This window comes from Callorhinus ursinus, unplaced genomic scaffold, assembly GCF_003265705.2.
Source record: "Callorhinus ursinus isolate GAN/ISIS: 27379988/994484 unplaced genomic scaffold, GSC_fseal_2.0 scaffold34, whole genome shotgun sequence".
In the NCBI taxonomy this organism is placed as follows: Eukaryota; Metazoa; Chordata; class Mammalia; order Carnivora; family Otariidae; genus Callorhinus; species Callorhinus ursinus.
Window position 1 is genome coordinate 15,645,409 of NW_027397096.1, and position 22,367 is coordinate 15,667,775.

The window sequence follows — 22,367 nt, forward strand, 5'->3', positions numbered from 1 at the left end:
AGTCATATAACTAGACAGCTGGAGTCAGGAATCATACCAGTCAGCCAGATTCCGAAGTGGTGCCTCAGTCTGTGTTGTGACATGACAGGAAGAAGCCTAAGCTTCCCATCTGAAGGCCTGGTGGTCATCACTCTACTGACCACAAGAGAAGAGAGTGGTTCGTAGCCCAGAATTGTGGGAAGTTACCCAGCCTGCTTTGGGCAAACACCAAAACTTGTGACTACTTCCATGTTGAGTTGGTGGGGCCAACTCCTGACATAATTAAAGTCCAGGCGTGATTGGATACCAGCCCCAGTCGTTTTATTCCCCATTTCCTCTCCAGTTTAAGACCTGTATGGAAGGAGGGGAGAGAGAAGAAGGAGGAGGAGAAGGAGAGTGGGGGTGGGTGGGAGTGACATCAAGCAGAAATGTGCCAGTCAGAGGGGGTAAATTTTCCACTTGAATCTGGGTGGAAACCTGATCTTGCCTCTATTTTTGGTCTCCTTCTCTAACAGCCTTTCGCCAGATTGGAATTTTTCTGCACCTGTAACACATTTTTAATGTAATAAGTCTAGGAGAAACCAGGTATTATATCATGCTGGGGCCTGTGCTGTGTTTCTAGGAGCAAAGGTAGCCCAGACCCCAGTTTATCCCTATAGGGGATTAGCGTATTAGTCACCCTGTAAAAGCTCAATTTATTATGATTTTTTAAATGTTTCTTTTAGCACTTGCTTATAAAGGGTGAAGAGGGGAGCCACAAATGTGTCTGTGTTCCCTGCCTTCATCTCCTACACACACACACACACACACACACACACACACACACACACACACACACACATTAGCCCTCTATCCATATCATAGGAGCCCAAATTCCATAAAATCAAAGCCAGAGGTATTGGCTTTGACCAATTAGCTTACCTTTGCTACAGTGGACTCCATTCTGGTTTGGGCTAGTGCAAGGAATGGAAAGGTGAGATTATTGTATCAATCACTCCTCGGTGGAGGAAATGAAAATAAGATAGTGGGCTGGTGGGCTGGTGGCTTAGCTTTTTAGGGTGATCATGAAGGGCTATAGGCACCAAGGCTGGGGTTTGGCTTGTTTATGTGGGACAGAGCCCTTTCCCATTATTCTGGGCTGGCCGTCTTGCACATATATGTCATTGGTTGCCCAGGGCTCAATCAAGGTAGGTGTTTCTGCCAGCTTTACCACCTAACTGGAGAGTACTATAGAACTCATCCCCATGACTGGGTTTAAAAAAAAGAAAAAGAAAAAGCAAGAAAGAAAGCAAGCAAGCGAGGAAGAAAGCAAGCAAGCAAGCAAGCAAGCAAGAAAGCAGGCAAGAAAGCAAGAAAAAAGAAAAGAAACAGTGTGACACCTGTGTTCACATAAGAACATGTGAGGGGTGTGGTGGTGTGGAGAGAGCCCTGGATTCCAGCAGAAGATGTGCTTTGTATCCTGATTTTGCCAGCCAGCCTGAGTCTTGATCTAAGCTGCCCAAATTTTGAATTTTGGTGGCTATTCCGTTCCCAGGCGAGTCTCTCATCCTTTATCTGCAGTCCCTCATGACTGCAATCCTAACTCCTGCCCGGGAGTGTGATGTGACATGGCAGAAAGACGCCTGAGTCCAGTCAGAAGATCTGAGTTTAGGTTTCAGCCCTGCCATTTTCTAGCTGTGTGCCCAGAGGCAAATTCCAGTTTTGTGGGGACTGAAGTGAATACAATTTTTGGTGCCTTCTTTAAGGTGAAGAATGCAAAATTCTTAGGATCCCTGCCAGGGCACTGGAAGTGGCTTGTACAGGTGAAGAGCTGAATGTGCTGGAGCTTCGTTAGCTTCACTAACTCTGCCTCTCTGTGTGGCCATATGCCATATAATTTCTTTGAGCCTCAGTCATTTCATTCCTAAAATGGACTTAATCATGCCTGTCTGACCCAGGAGAGCATTAGAAGGAACAAATGAGTAAATAGGTGTTAAAGAGTGTTTTTGTTCAGTGTTTTACACACACACACACAGGCACGCACACACACACACACACACACACAGTCCAGAAATGTATCATTATTATAGTCTCTTCAGGTATTGGTTTAATGTTTTGATTATACTACGTATAGACCCCTACTCAAATATTTGTCTAAAAGTTTCTCATTGGTTCACTGGTCAGGGGTATTTTCAGAGTGCTTGCCACTTGTATTGCTTGATGAATTCCAGATCTGGAGAGTGATAAGTAAAAAATAAGCTTCCCTGAATCTTTCCTATGTGTGGAATACAAGCAATGACTCTGGGCCCTCTCCACTCCATCACTGCATTTGTAGATGGCTCTTGGTATATTTCATTAGAATCTCAATAAGTGTGTTTGGAACTTTAAATATACAGTATTAGAAAATTGAAAAGACCACATACCTGGATGGTGATCAGTAAAATGTCTAAAGCTGTTGGCTCCTCGGGTGTTGACAAAGACTTCCTCTGGCTTTGCAGCTTTGAGATCTGCATCCATTTGCCATTAAAAAATGAATAGAGCATCTCCACTTCTCTGATGGTGACTATGAGGGTGTTTCCATGCCGGTCTTTAATGGGCTCATAGTAAACTCTTCCCAAGTTGTGTGTTCCAAGTAAATTCTAGAAACAAATAGATTTCTGGTAGCCGGGATGATATTGTGCAAACAAAGCAACATAATTGCAACAAAAGACACTGCATAATTAACTGATATTTCTGAAAAGTTTTTTTTTTAAAGCAAACTTAAACCTAGAATACGTGGCACTACAGAAATGTACTTAACAGAAGCTCAAAGAAAATCTCTTCACCATAAGCCTGCAAAGATTATAGCAAGAGGCACAAAAATTATGTTTTTTTAAGCAAATTCAATATCTGTAAATATCTCTTACCCACATAGACACACCAGCACATAGACCTCAGTTACCAGCACTTGAAGAGAATCCCAGATGTTTTAAAGAAAAATGCCTGATATTTCAAGTATGCCACTTGTGGAGTTTTCAAGAGATCTACAGTAAGCTGGTATGAAGTGGGGTTGTTTAAAATGAAGAAGTGAATTGACAATGTAGCACATTGTACAGGTCCCCAAATGACTGCACATTCCTTTCAAGATACTTCAATTGGGAGATTGGCCTGGTTTGACTTATCTGAATTTCAGGGGTTTCTGTTTATTTAAAATTATGTTAAAATTGTTTGTGAGCTAGGTCAACTGAGGCAGACAATACTTGTAGTAAGGTAGGAAGAGAAAGATGCCACATCAAATGTGGAGGGGTCCAGGCAGATGTTACTAAAATAAACAGAGTTTTAAAAATATGCAGGGTTTGAAGATTTTTAACCTAGAACACTGGATGAATAGGATAAAACACCCTTTTACTTTGAATATCTGTGATTTTTCAAAAATATAAATAAATCATCTCAGAGCTCCCAGCTGCCATTGGTGAGCTCAGATAAATGTTGATGACCTGTTAGCAGGAGAGCGGAAAGTAGAACCGGAACTTGGAAAAGTGACACGGATGACCTAAAAATGAATGAGCCAGCTGGTCCGTATCTACAGCTATGAAAACACGGGAATGTTCCTTCCAGGTAGAGCCTGTGTCTTGTATCTTTTATTTTTCCTCATTAGAACTGGACACATAAGTAAGAAATTTCATAAATAATTACTGACATATAAACATTTGGTGGGATCATTATTTTTTTTAAAATAACCTAATCATTCAGTCAGATTATTCCTTTTCAGTAACTGACTTCTAAATCTAGAGATGTTAATTGGGTAAGGCTTTTCATCCAGCCCTCTGTGGTAATAGAGTTTTATAGAAAGGCAGTTTGCTGCCAAGTAATACTGGTAAATAAACTGGTAAACTGGCTATCAAAAAAAAAAAAAAAAGAGGGCCTGATTTATAACATAGGCCAATTTCTGTGGTGTAAATGCTCCCACTAATGCTGGCCAAGAGTTTGACAAGCTACCAAGCTACCAAGAGTTTGACAGCAGGCTTACAGAATTCCTGAATATTTAACAGTTGGCTCTCCTGAGCCAGTGTAAGTTGGTTCCAGCATGCCGCCGCTGCTAAGCCTTTAGTTACACTGGCGCTGAGTTCCAGGGCGGCGGCTGCTGTTCATTCACTCTTAGACTTCTGAAGAAGTTTTTACCCTCTCTGGCCCCGAGTTTCATCATCTAAAATTAAGGGTCAGCCCTTATGCTAATCCTTACCTTCACAGTGTTTGGGGGATTAAATGAAACAATGCCTGAGAAAGTATTTTGTAAATTCTCAAGCTTCGTACAAGTAGGCTATGGGCTTTATGTTCTAACTGGAGTCCCACCCTGGCTTACACTTTCTCTTTTTGAGGACTCTGCCTAGGTTTCATCCTTTCTGGGAGGACTTTCTCAACTGTCTCAGAAGTGACCATCCCTTCTTTTGTCCCCTATCGTTTCCTGTACAAACTTGTATTTTAGTGTGACTCTGGCTTTCCTGCAGATTGATGTACATGTCATGAGCTCATGTTTCATTTCTGTGTCTCTGGGTTACTTGCACAGTGCCTGACACATATTAATAGCCCAGTAAGTCTTTGTTGACTGAATTAACATTTTATCATTAGGACACTGGAAAATATGATTTATTTTGGACCAAAACTGGTGGGGAGACATTGAATGTGGTGGTCACTGCATTTAAGCAGAGTCATCATCAGTGGTTCACCATCATCATTGGATATACTGACCAATATGAATCAGAAAGCACGAAAAGTCTTCCTGAAATTCTTTATTGACATCAAATTGGGTTGGAGAACTAGCTCTGGGGAGAGCCCAATTTCAAAGCAGAATGTCCTTGTGAAAATAAACTGCATCCATGTTGCAAGAGGGCACATTTGGGATTCTTTAGGACCTAAAGGAAAACCAAACCACCTTAATACCTTTCATGCTATGGGAGATCTGGGAACCCTGAGGATCCTACAAGTTAAAAAGGAGTAAGAGCCACCTGATGGCTCACAGGAATGCATCTAGGTTATAATCAGAACAAATCACAGGACTATCAGTAAGCCTTCGACAGATAAGCACACTACTTAGACACCTTTATTCAGCTTGGGGTGACATGAAAAGTTGAAGGAAATCCAGAGTAAAGATATGAAGGCCTGGAAAAGGAGAGTAAAATTATGGGGAAACCTTTATCCCCCCTCTTGAAAAATGAAAAAGACATGGGACTCATGTGTTAGCTGGCTTTTACTCACTAGCACTGATTTCTAAAAGTAACGGAAGAGGAAAGTTTAACCCAATCTACAGTGTCGGATGATTACTGTATTTTGAGGGTATTTCGGATACCCCTCAATATAAGAGCGGTGTACACTTGGGGACTCTCATTTTCCTAAAGGTGGGAAAAACAGTGTGGGGTCTTGGCCACTTACGGGTTTTCTCATCTTACTATTCTTTTTTACTCCAAATGCTGGCAGATAATTGTCTTTCCTCCTGCTTAGGTCATATTAATTAATTAATTCATACTTTACCTTCTTTCAAATAAAATCTAAGACCACTTCTCCTAAATCAGCTCCCAATGATGCGGAATAGACTACTTTTACTTTTTAAGCTATAATGTGGGTAATTTCTCCTATTTAAAATTTTTGTCTGCTTTTTGTAAATGAATGCATAAGATGATGAAGCATTGGAAAAAATGTAGACTTTTAGAGTCATATAGATCTGGATTTGTATCCAGACTCTGCTACTTCCTATTAGTGCGACTTTGGGCAAGTTATATAACCTTTTCTAGGCCTCAATTCTATCATCTGTTAAATGAATATCAATAATACTACTTTCTCATTAGGGTGTGGTGGAGGTTAAGTGAGATATAGTTTGTAAAGCACTTATCACAGTGTCTGGCATGTATTCTGTGAAATGAGTGAAAGTTGTTGTTTTGTAATTATTATTTATTATTATGTATTAAAGGACCTCACTATAGAGCAGAAATTGGGATATAAGGCACCTGGTGCACAGTGACTGATACGCACTGTGTGAAGGTAAGTCAATGTGCGATGGAAATAGGAGGAGAGAGATGGCGACGGTGGGGATAAAATGTCTGAGCCACTCTTGAAAGAGCACAAGCCAGGGGCATGACATGGTCAGAATCTTTTATTGGCTACTCTGGCAGAAGTGTGGAGAAAGGATTGGAGAGTATATTGGAATATACATATGCTAGTATATATGATACTGGAAGCAAGAGCATGACTTTGGAGGCTTTTGATGTAACTGGAGTAATCAGGCAGTGGTAGTGATGCTGGAAAGGGGAGGACAGCACAGTAAAATATACCAAGGTAGGTCCACAGGATTTATGTATGGCTGATGCCAATCAAGCTATTTAAGAATGCATTTTTTACTTTCCTCTTAACATCATAAAAAATGTTAGATTAGCAAAAAGACCTAAAATATTAGGTAGCAATTTCCCCAAATTCAGTTTTCTTCCTCCTGTGAAATATGTTTTGTGTGCCTGTCACACTCCCTTCCCACTGCTTAAAAATCAAAGGTGGCATCACTATTTTTAGACATTTTCATCCTAGAGATCAGCAAATGGTTTGGGCAATAGGTCCTACAAAACAAAACAAAACAAAACAAAATGACAAAGACTCCTGTTATTTAAGCAGGCAAACAGAAATGTGAAGTAGAGAGGTAATGTATAGCAGTGCTCTGGCCTTTTGGGCACTGTAAAGGGTAACTATTTACTGAGTACTGTGAGGCGCTGGTCACCATGCAGGGCTGGTGAACTATCCAGGTGGTGACTATGGCATGAGGTATAGTATTACTGTGATCCTTTTTTTTTTTTAATAAGATAGAGTACTCCCAGGTGTGATCTTTGGGGTACAGTGGTTGGACAGACAAATACATTTATTTATTCAACCAATACTATTGTAATAGGAGTGATGAAAGAGAAAGTGGGGTCAATGCCAGGAGGCTTTGCAACTTGGTGGTGGGAAAAGAATTCCCATTTATTTTTTTAATGAATTATACAGTGAAATCATCACCTGATATGGGGTTGTAGAGTGTGGGGAAGGGGTAGGGGTGCAAGAGAATGGAGAAGGTTTTAAATAGTTGCCTTATAGTTTGGGAAAGTAAAATTAGTAGAGAAATGGCATGTGATCACTAGGTAACTTATATGTGAGAATTGTAGCCATGAATTTAACAAAGAAACAGTCAGCCCCCTTTTTGGTGACTTCTGTGCAGCAGTCTGCAAGTTCTCCAGTGTAGACATGTTGGATTCATTCAGGCCTGGATTTTTTCCAAGTAAATATGGTGGGGAGACAGTGGCCAGAAATTTAGAATATTTTCAGGGGAGTGATTAGGGTGGGCCAAGGAATCTAAGCTGGGCAAAAGAAGGAAATGGCATCAGAAGAGGGTTGATAAATGATGAAAGGTCGTGGGGTCGATATATTGGGGGGCCAGGGGGTAGGTGAGCAGGGGCACACTGACTGTCACGGCTTCTCTCGAGCTCCTCAGTGCCTAGCTGCGCGGGCTGTGATAGCCAGACTCTTCTCACGTTACTGAGACGAGATAAATGTGCTCGAGGGATAAAGAGCACCATTTGAAAGTCTAAGCTAGTTCAGTCTGTGATCCAAGCATGTCTAGGCTGTATGATGGGTTAACGAAGAGTCCACTGAGGTGTCTGAATCTCCTGAGAAAGAAGTAAGGTACCAAGGAGCCTCCTGGGAATGCACATTATCCTAAGGAAAGAGCAATTTGCGGTACCGTGGCTCGTTCCAACTCAAGCTGATCAGTGATGAAAGGAAGGGGCACTTTGAATTCAGTACAGTCATCATGGCCTAGCTCCAAGAACTTTTCCTTGAGTTGAAGAAGATTTTGTAGTCAAGAGTGAGTTGAAATAGAGAGCATTGTTTGCTAAAATCTCTGAGGCCACTGAGCACACAGGCAGTAAGCTGGTCATGCAATGGAGTATAGCACAGGAGGAGCAAGAGTCGCCTTTCAGAATTAGAATAGCAACATAATAATTGTTACTATTTCAGGTGGCTGAACTGTTATTGTGTGGGTCAAGAAATGAAGTTCCTATAATTGCCGGTGGGGGTGGAGCCACAGAAATATTTTTTTGTTGTTATGATCCTATTTTTATGCCTCGGCTGGTATGGCCTGGCCAAACACAGCTACATAGATTCCTGTTATGTGTATTTCTGGGGTTTGTGTAACTGACAGCTTTGTAGGTAAATACCCATTGCTGATAAAGGCTCAGTGCTCTCTTACAGACTCCACAAATTCAGGTAATACCAGAAAACAATGAAAGGAAACCCAGAAGAACTTGGTTAAAATTCCGTGTCATTTCTAGGAGGGGCTTTGTAACCTATAAATATTCTTGTATTTAGATCAGGGGACCTGATCTGATTAGGTTAATAATATGGAAGGATGAATAAATTCAGGATTCTTTAGCTTCTAAGAATTTTCTTTCTTTCTTTTATTTCTCTCTCTTTCTCTTTCTTTCTTTCTTTCTTTCTTTCTTTCTTTCTTTCTTTCTTTCTTTCTTTTTCTCTTTCTTTCTTTCTTTCTTTCTTTCTTTCTTTCTTTCTTTTTTCTTTCTTTCTTTCTCTTTCAAGTAAGCAAAAATGTATGCAAATTCCTGTGCTTTAACAAAAGATCAAGCCAAGAAACTCTTCAAAATACCTGCTGGTCTCTTTTTCCATCTCTATACAGTAGTTAGATGCACAGGATGCCAGAGCAGCAAGGGTTTGTCCTGTGATTGAGTCAAATTCCTCTTATTTTGCAAGTGATAAAACTGAGGCCCAGAAAGGAGAAATGAGTTGACTGATTAATATCAAATCCAGAACTCAAGTCTCACCTCTTGTTTAGGGGGTCACTCCTAGACTCTTGAAGAGAGACCCTTGTTCCTTGTCCAGGAAATTGCCAAAGGCACAGTTTCCCTACATGAACAGATGTGCAGCTCAGACTGCGTAAGAAGCCTTTATATGCTCCAGGATCTAGAAGAGAGAGGAGCCTGTCCTTTCCCTTTCCAGGTGGGCTTGGTAACTGAACTGACCAAGCTTTTCTAAGCTTTCCTTGGGAATCTGGGTTGAAACCTGGCCCCTCACCTGTAGCTGGGCCGTGGCTGCAAGCATCTTCTGCCGAGTTTGCAGCACTGTGGATGAGGACATGGAGATAGGTACGCTTTGTCTCAACCACCTTATATCTTCCCACATACAAGACAGCTGCAAAAGAAGTCACGAGGTCATATCATCATCCAAGCCAGTACATGATTTAGGTTGTGGCATCAAAGCAAAAAGCAGGGGAGAGGAAACCTGACCCCTGATGTTTGTTCTCCAGTCCATTTTCAGATACATGCAAAACAACTTTTTGATCTCTGTCCAATTGGAAAAAGATCTGAATGTTAATGAAATAGTCAGATCCACATTTTAGTCTTTGCCAAATGATCCCATAACTCAGAATAGTGGAGACACAGTCTGACAGAATGCGAGCTTCTTTGCTTTGAAAATGTAGCGTAGATGCTACTTTCACTTTTTTTTTTATGGCACAGGGCATAGCAGGGCTGAAAGAAGACCTTTGAGATAATTTACTCCCACCCCAATACTTTGATCATTGGAGACTCCTCAACAAAGGTTTCAGAGATTTATGTATAGAAGCATTGGTGCGAACTGGGGAAAAATGAAATCAGAACTCAGTATACCTTTGTGAACCACAGAAAATCTTGTGTAATGGAACTGGTGTGAGAGTCATCAATTTCAACAATCGGTATTTGATCTTCATTGGTGACTAACATATTGTCTTTGTAATAAAATATAACGGCTAAGTAGAGTCCCCTAAAAAGAAAAAGCAAAATAAAGAATTGTCTTCAAGTGTCTCTTCTACAAGCTTGAATCATGGAAAAACATATTTTTGGTCATGATAAAAGATTATTTAAAATATACCTATGATCATAGTGCTGCTAAGTATCACACGTTCACAGGCTAGAACTCAGCGAAATTATTATCTTGCCCTAATTCTCAGGAGAAAAGTGAATTTCATGCTCTTTTAATAACAAAAAGGAAATTTCTGTCATGTTGCTACTAAGAATCCAAACCAGCTGATTCCTGAGAAATTAAGACTTCCTGGAAAAACTGCAATAGGACCCACCGTTTTAAGGTCTTCACAAACTTATTTGAGGAATGGAATAGGTGTTTCAGGCTCCTTGAGACTGACTGCTTGCGGCCCGTGGTTTGTAATTTTGAAGTTTCTGAAACACAGAAAAAACTACACGGTAAATTCGACTGGCAGCGCAACACGCCCAGTACCTTCTTCCCACCTCCCTGCCTTCCTCTTCCTTGTCCCCTTGGTGTCACTTATCCTCAGTTTCATGTAGGGATTCAGCTCATTCATTTCTACAAAAAGCTCTTATATCTTGAGTTGCCAGTGGTTACCTCAATTAATGATCAGCTCCTCAAAAATGCTGGAGATGAGTAACATTTATAACTCCAGGGGAAACCACTTAGGCATTTTGTTTATATTTTCCAGATGAGTGATTTATTATAATGTGGGATAAAAAGAAATGGAATCAAATCTTTGCCTTCCTCCCACTGCATTTAATATTCATACATTTCTCAATGTTGGCAAAGCTCTTCTTGTTAGTCTATATATTCTATTAATTTTTTTTCATTATACAATTAATATAGGCACATTACAGGAAGTCTGGAGAACAGATAAAAAGAACAAAACTCCACCCCCTTTAGTACAACCACGGCTAGCATTCTGGGGCAATTTTTTCCAGTGTATATGTTGGCTTAAAAAATAGTTGTAGGCATTGGTATGATTGTCATCATTATTATTACGAAGAAGAAACAGATTGAGAGGTTAAAATGGATTGCTCAAGACTGAAAAGCCAGTACCCAGAAAAACCAAGACATTAATTTACTGAACAAATATTTTTCTGTACACTATAATGCACTATGGCTATATTGATGAGCAAATCATCCATTGCTTCTGTTTATCCCTTCTATTTACAACCTGGAGCTTTCACTGATAAAACTTGCAGGCTTCCCCAGATAATCTTTACAAATAGTACTCCATGGAGCTGAGCTAAATGATCACTGATTTCAGTTTTCATAGTCTGTGTCATGAAGGGGGAAGCTGAGGTTGTTGGGGTCGTCCCCAGATTTCGGACAGATGTGTCACTGGGGTGGGAACATGGTCTACATCATTGCTATTAGGCATGGAAAGCTGGGCGGATAGCCTGTGGCTGAGGCCCAGTGTGGTTCTCCTTATGATCCTATAGGAGCAGTTGGGAATAAGCTGACTGACACAAGCATTCATGCCAGCTTCAAGCTAGTGCTGGTAACGGTTATTCCTGGCAGAACAAAGCAAAAACATTTTTCTCTGACTTGAACATGAATTTGGCTGGTCACACTGTGCTTGAAAATGATGCTGCTGGGACTTCCGGTTAAAGGCAGCATATTGAACATATTCATTACATGGTACTCTCTCCCTAAATCTCACTAAAACCAGAGTAAAGAGATTTAAAAAAAGGAAACTGTATAAATCTATAAAGACAAAGAGATGGGAAAGGGAACAAAAGCAAGTGAACGTTGGTAGCTGGAAAGCAGATGGACAGATGGATTTAGCAGACTTGAGAAAGATGAATCCTAAGCCAGCAGTGAAGAAGGCCGAGAAGTAACCCGATTCACCCTTTGGGCACCACAACTGCTGGAAGTGGGGGATGAGTGTGGAGCTAAAATCAGAGGGATTTGTTGAAGTCTGTTTAAAAAGCAGTCAGACTTCTAGATTTCCTCCTGTAACCTGCATAGATGGACAAATACCCTTTCCCCACTCTAGAAAAAAAGCTAGCGGCTTATTCTCTGAAAAAGATAAAAACGGGTTTCTAGAGTGGGAGACATGGAGTACAGTTAAAAATGAGGGTGGGAGAGTAGTACTGCACCCAAAACAGGTGGATGAAATGAAAGTTTCCATACAGATTATTTCCCCATTGGACTCTCAGAACACTGGTACTCAAACTTAGACCCTCCAGGAAGGACAGTGGAAGAAACTTTTCTGGAGACTCCGACCAGATTAAGAATTCACTCAAAAGCTTCTGACATTGCTTTCATTGGTTTCTGAAAGAAAAGGCCATGCCAGATCACCCTACAGTGAAGCCTATAGATAAAAAGCCCTATCCATGTGCTCAGAGCTCCCCAACAGCTACTGAGCTCTCTTTTCTTCAGTCTCGGTGAACATCCAGGGATCACCAGGCAGATGTGAAGAACATCTAATAGGAAAGACAGAGGCCAAAACCAAATAAACAAAAGAGCAATTTAGAGGAGAGACAATGCTGAGAGAAGAAACTATAAAATGAAACGAAGCCTATCATTAATAGCCTGAGAGAGAAACAAAGGCACTGCATCCTTGTGAAAAGGATAGGAGTCTTTAACAGAAACTTTCAGAGAATAAAAGAAAGCACTGGGAATTAAAAACTATACTATCAAAAACTGAAAAACCCAATAGAAGGCTTAGAAAAGAAGGTTGCAGAAATTTCTGAGAAGGAGCGTAAGGGCATGGGGATGGAAAGCAGAAGAGAAAAAGAAAAATTAATGGGCTAACCTAGGAGGTTCAACATCAGGCTATGAGTCCTAGTAGGAGGGAGCAGAGAAAAAAAGAGGGGGAGAAATAATTAACTTTTAAGATTATATCCCATAATTGAAGGGTGTAGCTTCCCGTATCGAAAGGGTTTGCCAGGTGCCCAGCACAACAGACAACGGTACACCCACACTAAGGCGTGGTGCATTTTCACTGTTATTCAGCGTATTAAGAGGATGAGGGTTAGGAGTTATAATGTGCATGTAAGAGGCGGGGAGGGGAAAAGGGAAATCATCCTTCCTTAGGTGATGCCTCGAATTAGAAAAAAATCAAGAGTTAGCAGTATAAACATGTTATTCAGAGACACGAAGAAAATATCACAGCAGTTTTTAGAGGACCGAAGTTAAAAAAAAAAAACAACAACTTAAAAACCTGCCGGAGAAGAAGAAAAAAAGGTATCCTACAAAACCTCTGGAATCAGAATGAAACATCAGACTTCTCGGTACGGAAAGCTAGAAAAGGACAAAGCAGCACCTTCAAAACCTGACAGAAAATTATTTCAACCTAGAATTCTGTACTTACCTGAAACCTTAAATAAGTAAGTAGAATAAATGCAGTTTTAGACATTCAGTGTATCCAAAAGTTAGCTCCCAAGAATCCTCTCAGGAAATTAAGGAAATTACTAGAGTAAGGACTCCACCAAAATGAAGGACTAACCAAGAAAAAGTAAGACATGGGATACAAAAAGAAGCGATCCAAGATTGGAGGGTGGCCAGAAGAGTCCCCAATATGGTGGCTGAAAGGAGATCCTACGGGGCTAGCTGTGCGCCAGACACAGGCAGCCAGCAACCAGTCTAGGGTGGAGCAGGTCAGAGGGCTCCAAGAGGTTTCTTTAAGAAGTCGCAATTGAAACAGTGCTAATATATTCGATTGGATTGAGAGAAAATTGACATAACTGGAGAACAGCTTGGGGATTAATTAGCTATAACCACATAGAAAAACAAACAAACATACAATAAAAGATGACTGTTAAAGTCCACAAAACCAAAAGACAACCGACAGAATGGGAGAAAATATTTGCAAATGACATATCAGATAAAGGGCTAGTATCCAAAATCTATCAAGAACTTATCAAACTCAACACGCAAAGAACAAATAATCCAATCAAGAAATGGGCAGAAGACATGAACAGACATTTTTCCAAAGAAGACATCCAAATGGCCAACAGACACATGAAAAAGTGCTCAACATCGCTCGGCATCAGGGAAATCCAAATCAAAACCTCAATGAGATACCACCTCACACCCGTCAGAATGGCTAAAATTAACAAGTCAGGGAACGACAGATGTTGGCGGGGATGTGGAGAAAGGGGAACCCTCCTACACTGTTGGTGGGAATGCAAGCTGGTGCAACCACTCTGGAAAACGGTATGGAGGTTCCTCAAACAGTTGAAATTAGAGCTACCGTTCGATCCAGCAATTGCACTACTGGGTATTTACCACAAAGATACAAATGTAGGGATCCGAAAGGGTACATGCACCCCAATGTTTATAGCAGCAATGTCCACAATAGCCAAACTGTGGAAAGAGCCAAGATGTCCATCGACAGATGAATGGCTAAAGAAGAAGTGGTATATATACACAATGGAATATTACGCAGCCATCAAAAGGAATGAGATCTTGCCATTTGCAACGACGTGGATGGAACTGGAGGGTGTTATGCTGAGTGAGATAAGTCAATCAGAGAAAGACATGTATCATATGACCTCACTGATATGAGGAATTCTTAATCTCAGGAAACAAACTGAGTGTTACTGGAGTGGTTGGGGGAGGGAGGGATGCGGTGGCTGGGTGATAGACATTGGGGAGGGTATGTGCTACGGTGAGCGCTGTGAATTGTGCAAGACTGTTGAATCACAGATCTGTACTTCTGAAACAAATAACGCAACATATTTTAAGAAAAAAGTAAAAGAAGAAGATAGCAGGAGAGGAAGAATGAAGGGGAGTAAGTCAGAGGGGGAGACGAGAGATGATGGACTCTGAAAAACAAACTGAGGGTTCTAGAGGGGAGGAGGGTAGGGGGATGGGTTAGCCTGGTGATGGGTATTGAGGAGGGCACGTTCTGCATGGAGCACTGGGTGTTATGAACAAACAATGAATCATGGAACACTGCATCAAAACTAATGATGTAATGTATGGTGATTAACATAACAATAAAAAAGATGACTGTTAAGTACAGGGAGAACAAAAAGTTGTTCAGGAAAGGAAAATAATCATAGAATTAAGTGATCATTATAATGTAAGCAGTAAATATTGATCTTACTAAAATTACAATACAAATATATTAGGAGGACAAAGGGTAGGAATTGTAATCTGTAAGTAAGGGGGAGGGGGAAAAAAATTTCTCATCTTTTCTTAGAGAGGTAATGCCTCGTTAAAAAAAATCAAAGATTAGCAATATAAACATGTTATTTAGAGATATGAAGAAAATATCAAAAGAACTGGCTAAAAGAATTGAGCCTTTGGGGAATAAAAAATGGAGAATGGGAAGAATTTCTTTTTTTAAATAATAAAGCTCTCTTAAGTGCTTTACTTATTTAAAGTCTTTCAGGCCTGGGTGCCTGGGTGGCTCAGATGGTTAAGTGTCTGCCTTTGGGTTGGGTCAAGATCCCAGGGTCCTGGGATCGAGTCCTGGGATCGAGTCCTGGGATCGTGTCCTGCATCGGGCTCCCTGCTCAGTGGGGAGCCTGCTTCTCTCTCTGCTTCTCTCTGTCTCTTACGAATAAATAAAAAAAATCTTTAAAAAAAAAGTCATTCAGTCCTTAAAAAATGGCTGACAAGTATAGATAAATTTTTTTAATAAGATTTTATTTATTTGAGAGAGAGAGCACAAGCAGGAGGGAGAGGGAGAGGGAATCTGAAGCAGACTCTGCACTGAGCACAGAATCTGATGCGGGGCTTGATCCCATGACTGCAAGATCATGACCTGCTCCAAAACCAAGAGTTAGATGCTTAACTGACTGAGCCACCCAGGTGCCCCAAGTATAGATAATTCTTATCTGCATTTTACAGGTGAGCAAACTGAGTTATAGAGAGGGTAGGTAAGTGCTCAAGGTCACACAGGTAGTAAATGTCCAGTCTGAATTTGAACCCAGCTAATCCATGATCTTAGCTGCTTACACTAAGATGACTCTCACATTATAATCATACATCATGTAAATTAAAATGAAGATTAAACTGAAAAAACAAAAAGAAACAGAGCTACTACTACTGGTTGGGAAAGGGGCCTGTGCAAATGTTAAATATTCCGGGTCTCCTCCATCCTGGGCACATGAAAGAATTTCACTTCTTGGAACCCTGTGGTTGGGTGTAGCCATGTGGCCAATTCTGGCCAATGAGTTTTGAATGTAAGTGACGTACATAAAGTCCTGTCCATATGAGACATTCAAGAGTTTCTTTTCCTTCTCCCATGGGTGCTGGCAAATATTTCTAGAGAAAGGATGATGACAACACAGGACAGCCCTCAGGTGACCAGTGGCAGACACAGCTTGTGGGAGAAATAAATATTTGGGGGGTCATTTGGTTACTGCAGCATGATATAGCTCATCTTTAACTGATTCAGGGTCTGTACTGACACACTGAGCCATTGATACAATGGCTTCTATTCTGGCTTCTGTCTCTGCATAGCTCAGGGCTCTGGAACAATGGTCGGTTTTCTGGGCTCCAAATGCAGTAATTCTTTAGCTTTCAAGTCCGTGGCACATAGGGAGTTTTTTTTAAACCATATTGATATGTTTAGCACCTGACACATAGTAGGCTGTGTTTCAGTTGATGTTTGCGAGCTGAAAAATTGGATGATAACTGAAATTCACTCTCACAGGGCACTGCTATGGTGAATACAACTGGCTTCTTTATGACTCATTATGTATGTCGGGGCATAAACCGTATGAACAATAAAGGCTGCTCAACATCTCCAGTGAATTTGCATCCCAGTACTGAACATGCAGATTAACTGTGGTCACTTCTTTAGCCAAAATACAGAAATTAATGTGGGTTTTGGTATCTCCCATGTAGGGCTTTGGTAGTAGAAGGGTTGTTTTGTTATTACTTCTGCATTTGGAATACGCTGTGTATTTACTGAGCACTCCAGGCTCATTACAATGGAGTCCGTGATTACACTTTAATTCTAGGATGTATCAGTAAAGTTCCAAGGAGAAAGAGAGGCTCTATTCTTCATCTGGAAGAGCAATGGAAGGAAAATAAGCTGGAGTATGTGAAGTGCCTACACTATTAATGCATTATCTAATTTAATCCTCATAACAGTCCTGAAAGATAGATACTGTTATCTTGATTTTTTCTGATGGGGAAGCTATGGCTCAGAGAGGTCAAATGCTTTTCTCAGGGATACACAGCTAGTAAGTAGTAGAACTGGGATTTGACATAATTCTTTTTCCTCCCATCCAAGTACTAACCAGGCCCGACCCTGCTTAGCTTCCGAGTGAAATAATTCTTTTTCCTAATTGTAAGATTTGTATATTCACTCAACCACATAGATCTCAACATAGTTGAGTATTTTATTTTACTTTATGTTTCAGGTTTTCTTTAAATTCTAGTTAGTTAACATACAGTGTAATATTGGTTTCAGGAGTAGAATTCAGTGATTGTTCACTTACATACGACACCAAGTGCTCCACTCCGCACAAGTGCCCTCCTTTATACCCCCCCCCCCTCCTAGCCCACCCCCCCCCCACCTCCCTCCAGCAACCCTCAGTTTGTTCTCTGTAGGTTAGAGTCTGTTTTCTGGTTTGCCTCCCTCTTGTAGTTGAGTATTTCAAATAACAATTTTGTAGTTTTTACCTAATTATCCTTGGTTTATCATTTGAGACAGAGTAATATTAAATTATCTTAAAAATCATTCCATTTTTTTGGTATGAGGTCATTTCCTTTAACTTGGCATATTATAGGTCATCATTTCCCAAAGTCTCTGCCTTGGAACACTAACTCTGTGAAAAAAGTTTTACAATGACTTTACAAATAAGTTTGGAAAATGCTTGGTTAACCAAATTCAAAATGTCTCTTTATTAGAGTCTTTAATATTGTAATGCCAATTTTACATTTCCAGGAAAGGGATATATAATGCAACATTTTCCAAACTTACTGACCAGAGACCCTTTTTCAGCTGAGCATCTTAAAAATCAAAAAACACTTCAGGTACTGTTTAAGTGTCCAAAGGACATTTAAATATAAAAAATATTTTTCGTTTTTTGGGAAGTTCTACTTATGCCTTACTTAAATTTTTCCTGACATTGTGTGCATATTTACATCCCTGTTGGGGAATAGCATATACATTGATAAAAGTTGAGTGGAAACTATTGAAATAATTGGGCTGTCTAGATAATTGTTTCTTCCCCCCCCTTTTTTAAAGATTTTATTTATTTATTTGACAGAGGGAGAGACAGCGAGAGCAGGAACACAAGCAGGGGGAAGTGGGAGAGGGAGAAGCAGGCTTCCTGCTGAGCAGGGAGCCCAGTGTGGGGCTCGATCCCAGGACTCTGGGATCATGACCTGAGCTGAAGGCAGATGCCTAATGACTGAGCCACCCAGGTGCCCCTAGATAATTGTTTCTTGATTATTAGATAGTAATCTAATAGTAATGAGGAGAGCATCTAAATCCTCAGATAATATGAAAAGCCCTCATTCTCCTGAGTAGTTTTAGTTTCCCCCCTCTGGCAAAGAACAAACACGAAGTGGCTTATGAATTGCAAGGAATCATCTACTCAAGTTGCTTTATTACCTTTCTCTGCCATATAAGAACCAACGGGCAAGGGAATGATGGAGAGGCAGCGGAGAGAAAGGAGCCTAGATAATGCCTGGCCTGCTTAAATGAGCCCCGATAACAGAGAACTGAGTATACTTTGGTCAGTGTGGAATTGTTAAGGCCATGGTATGGGTAAAGTTTTCCTACAGATCTGGGAATGAAACCCACTTGGGTTTCCTTCTCAGCTTCTACCATGCACATTTATATTTTCTAATGAACTACTCATTAAAAGAATATGATTTTCTTGCAAACACTTGTCCTTATTTTTAGCTATGGCCAGCACTTCTGAAGAGCTCTGTTAGAGCTATACAGCAGGGGCCAACTGTTTGCTAAGACCAAGTATGATTTTTTATGTCTAATTCAAACTCAGCTAGTGTCTCTTAGTTTCAGCCGTGATTTCTTACCTAGCCGGCCCAGCAGTGCCCTGAATCTAGAGAGTGTAATGCAGTTGGGATCTGAAGGGTGAAGGAGCTTGGAAAATGAAAACTTTATGGAGACTTTAATTCTCCAAATAAAACTAAGTGCCTGTTCCACGAATCATTGCACAGGTCAGAAACCTGACCCTGTCCCATTTGAAGAGCCCAGATAGAAGAGAAGTTTTTAAAAGCCTCTCAGAGATTTTCTGGGTATAGTTGGCTAGGTCTAGGGATGTGTGTGCTCTCCTTTCTCCTAAGCAGTAGTACAGGGGAAGATTAAAATTCAGGGTGAGATCAACATCTAGTGCCCAGTCCCGATGTTCAGGGTGGGACACAAAAATGAGGTGTAGCAGGAAGACTACACTTAGAGACAGAAAACCTAGGTCAAAATCCTGAATCTGTATTTTCCTGGCATTGTGATCTTGGTCAAGTCACTTAGCCTTAGTGGTTATTGCCAAAATGAGGATGAAAAAGAGACAGTGGATGTGAAATTGCATTGCCATCTTTATTGCAAATATACATGAAGATTTCTTGTTGCTGTTAAAATCGGCTCAACTTCGTCAGGGATGCTCATGGAATTTTCCTTGGGGCTGAAAAGTTCGAGGGTGAATATCCCAAAGACCCAGCACACTGAGGAGTTTTGTGAAGGGACAATTCAAAGGGAAGGGAACTAAGGGCAGCTCCTTTTTTCCCGAGCTTTTTTTTTCAAACCGTTTGTGTGGAGAGGGGGTGAGAGAAAAAGAGAGCAAGGGAGTGAAGAGAGGGAAGTCTCTTCTGAAGGGTTAAAGCAAGATAGTGCTGTAAAGTGATTCCAGATGTACAAATATTAATATCTCTCTCTCTCCCTGATGAATGAGAAGGTATGACCCAGTTAGGAAACTGCTAACATTACCGGCGCCGCCGAGACCTCAGTCAATGGCCCAGCGCAGATTTTGATCCTTACCCCGGCAGCTATAATGCTGATGAAGGGCTTGGACCTGCTGCAGCAGACCTTCCAAAATGTCACTCTGTCCCCTGTGTCTGGGCTCTCTGTCGTCATAGTCTTTCCAGTCTATTGAACAAAAGAAACAAAAAGAATGAAATTTTAACATGGGGCAGGCCTCTCCCCTGAGGCCTAGCCTCAGGAGCTGGGTTCTGCTTACACCCCGTGGGTCTGGATCAGCACCCAGCACTTGCACAGCTTGGGGCTGCCATTGTTCAGGGCCCTGTGCAAAACAGCAGTTGTGGTTGGCTTCTTGTGTTGGGCAGTTTTAGGGCAAGAGAAAGTGGTAACTGAAGGCCAAAAGAAAACAGGGACTCTGGGAGTTCAAATATCCACCCCCCAGCTTCTTACCCCAGCATCCCGGGTCCTAATCAGCCTCCCCTGCCACCTCTCCACGCAGCACCCCAAATTGCAACTGGATTTCCACAGTAGGAAAGAAAGGGGTGGGAATGTGCAGACTAGATGAAATCCACAGTCCCAATGCTTTTATTGTAGGTTTCACACTTTTGGCCAAATTGACATTTCTTTCCAAGGAAAGAGCCCATGTCAGATGCCAAGAAATGGAAATCTACATTTTGCTCTAATGAATGTCTGCTTTGGTTAGCTGGCACAGCAACCCCTGCACATACTCCGAGCCACCAACCACCCTGTCTGCTCAGTCTCTAAATATACAGTATTAGCTTACATGGCAAATTTAAATTGCAATACCCACTGAGATTTTTCTCCCCCTTTTATTTTCATTCCATTTGGCTATAATGATATCAAGAGTAATAACCCGTATGGGACTAATGTCAAGATGGTAATTCTGCTGTCTCCAACTCTGGGTTTTTTTTTTTTTTTTCAGCAGGTCTGTCACTTCATAGTCCATCCCTTCTTCTATCTGCCCCCAACCCAGTTTTATTCTCTGAACCTCTTAAAAGCAGTAACTTAAAGCACTTCTTGATTGAAATGCTTTCTTTAAAAATGCTACTCATTATTTTCTAGTAAAGCCGGTTAGTTCATGAGTGTATCTGAGGCTTAGATTCTAACTGAACCAGTTTCAAATTCCCCTCCCCCCGATTTATTTTAAAATATGGAGTGTCCCTTGTTCAGAAACTTAGGCAGATGTCCTGATGGTTAAAGTTAGGTTTTTTAAAAACATCACTCATTGGCCCATCCACGGCCTAACAGTCCAGCACAGTTAGAAAGAACACAGGTTCTGGAGTCAGATAAAGCTGGGTGTGAACCCTGGCTCTTCGGGCTCCTGGCTCAGTGTCTGTAAGGCACTAAACTTAACACTGACAGGGCCTCTACTCTGTAATGTGAAAAATGAATGTAGTATCTAGCTTGCAGGATTTTTTGTGAGAATGAAATGAGAGGTTTATTTGGTATCCAGCGCAATGCCTGTTACATGGCATGATGTAAATCATAACTTGAAAAAAGAAGGGAATTCCTTGATGAAGAGTGAACTCCCTGAATAGTGAGTATGGAAACATCGTTTCTAACCCTGTCAGGTGATTCCCTTTGAAGAAGGAGGCCTCAGAGATTTTTGAATCCTTCCTCCTTCCTACCCTCCCCCCCCAGGTACCTGTCTCCATTTTACCTCTCAGAAGACTGAGGCCCAGAGAGAACCATTCCAGTTCTATGTTACTCAGCTTGTCTGGGACAGAGCCAGGACCATAATGTAGTCTCATGGCCCTCCATATAGTGCTCGTTTCCTTATAACGTGGACACGTTTTGTTTTGTTTTGTTTCTTTTGGGAAGGAGGGTCAGAGCTTGGTTGGAGTTTGTGTGGTGTGGCTTAGTTGTGGTCAACTCTGGAGACAGGGAATTGGCATAGGTGCCTTCTGTAGACTCTGTTCCTTGTGGGCAGAAACCGTGACTTAAATTTCTCTTTGCCTCAGGTTTCTTCTCCGTAAAGTGAGTTTTTGAATATTTTTAAAAGGTTGTTTGAAGTTTAAAAAAATAATGTAAGTAAAGCACATTCTGGGCACATCAGGGACACTCATTAAATGTTGGTGAGGCATTGTGAATAGAAGGATGGTGTTCAGGTAGCATGGGCTAGGAAGGGTGCTTTTACTGGGAAATTTGGAAATGTCTGAGGAATCAAACTCCAAGTGATCCTCATTCTCATCTGTAGTGTCCCTGGTATTTGGGCACAGTGATCATAAATGCTGCTATCATGGATTCCCAAAGGCCGTTATTAGTTTGTTCCCTCAGTTGGGTGAATGCGTCTTTAGTGCTTATGATAAGAGGAGTAATATTTGCTTGAGTAAGACTTCTGGGTGGTTGAGTTATTATGTGGCCGTGCACATGCTAATATATTCTAATGAGTGTTAATACTGCCATCAACGCAAGGGGAGATGAAATGGAGCTGGCTCTTTCAGCTGAGCCCTATTACATCAGAGGTGAGCTCAAGCTGATGACTTTATGATACATTTCAAAATTGCTAATGCTAAATTGCAGCCCAAGTGAGCCACTGGACATGATGCCAAGGTTTTTGGAAAGAATGAGTTTTTCTCATAGATGTTTGGAAGGTTCTGACGACTACATAAAATAGGAGACTTTAGGGATGAGGGAGAAAATTGAAAATATATTAAGAAATCAGGAACCTGACAGGAATAAACTTAGTGTGGTAGGAAAAGAGCAGATTGTGCCACATAAT

At 41.0% G+C, this 22,367-nt stretch overlaps 1 protein-coding gene and 1 long non-coding RNA gene across 2 annotated transcripts in view; one reads left to right on the forward strand and one right to left on the reverse strand.

Annotated features, from left to right (window-relative positions):
* ANKFN1 (ankyrin repeat and fibronectin type III domain containing 1) overlaps nucleotides 1-22,367 on the reverse strand; it is a 322,582-nt gene that overhangs the window by 46,362 nt on the left and 253,853 nt on the right. The window contains exons 10-14 of the mRNA XM_025851318.2: nucleotides 19,685-19,792; nucleotides 10,079-10,178; nucleotides 9,633-9,765; nucleotides 9,040-9,156; nucleotides 2,382-2,597 (exon numbers count right to left, since the gene is read on the reverse strand). Of these exons, the coding sequence (XP_025707103.2) occupies nucleotides 2,382-2,597; nucleotides 9,040-9,156; nucleotides 9,633-9,765; nucleotides 10,079-10,178; nucleotides 19,685-19,792 (674 nt within the window). The remainder of the gene's footprint in view (nucleotides 1-2,381; nucleotides 2,598-9,039; nucleotides 9,157-9,632; nucleotides 9,766-10,078; nucleotides 10,179-19,684; nucleotides 19,793-22,367) is intronic.
* The window catches only part of LOC141370424 (uncharacterized), a 109,423-nt gene that overhangs the window by 43,810 nt on the left and 43,246 nt on the right, over nucleotides 1-22,367 (forward strand). The window lies entirely within an intron of this gene.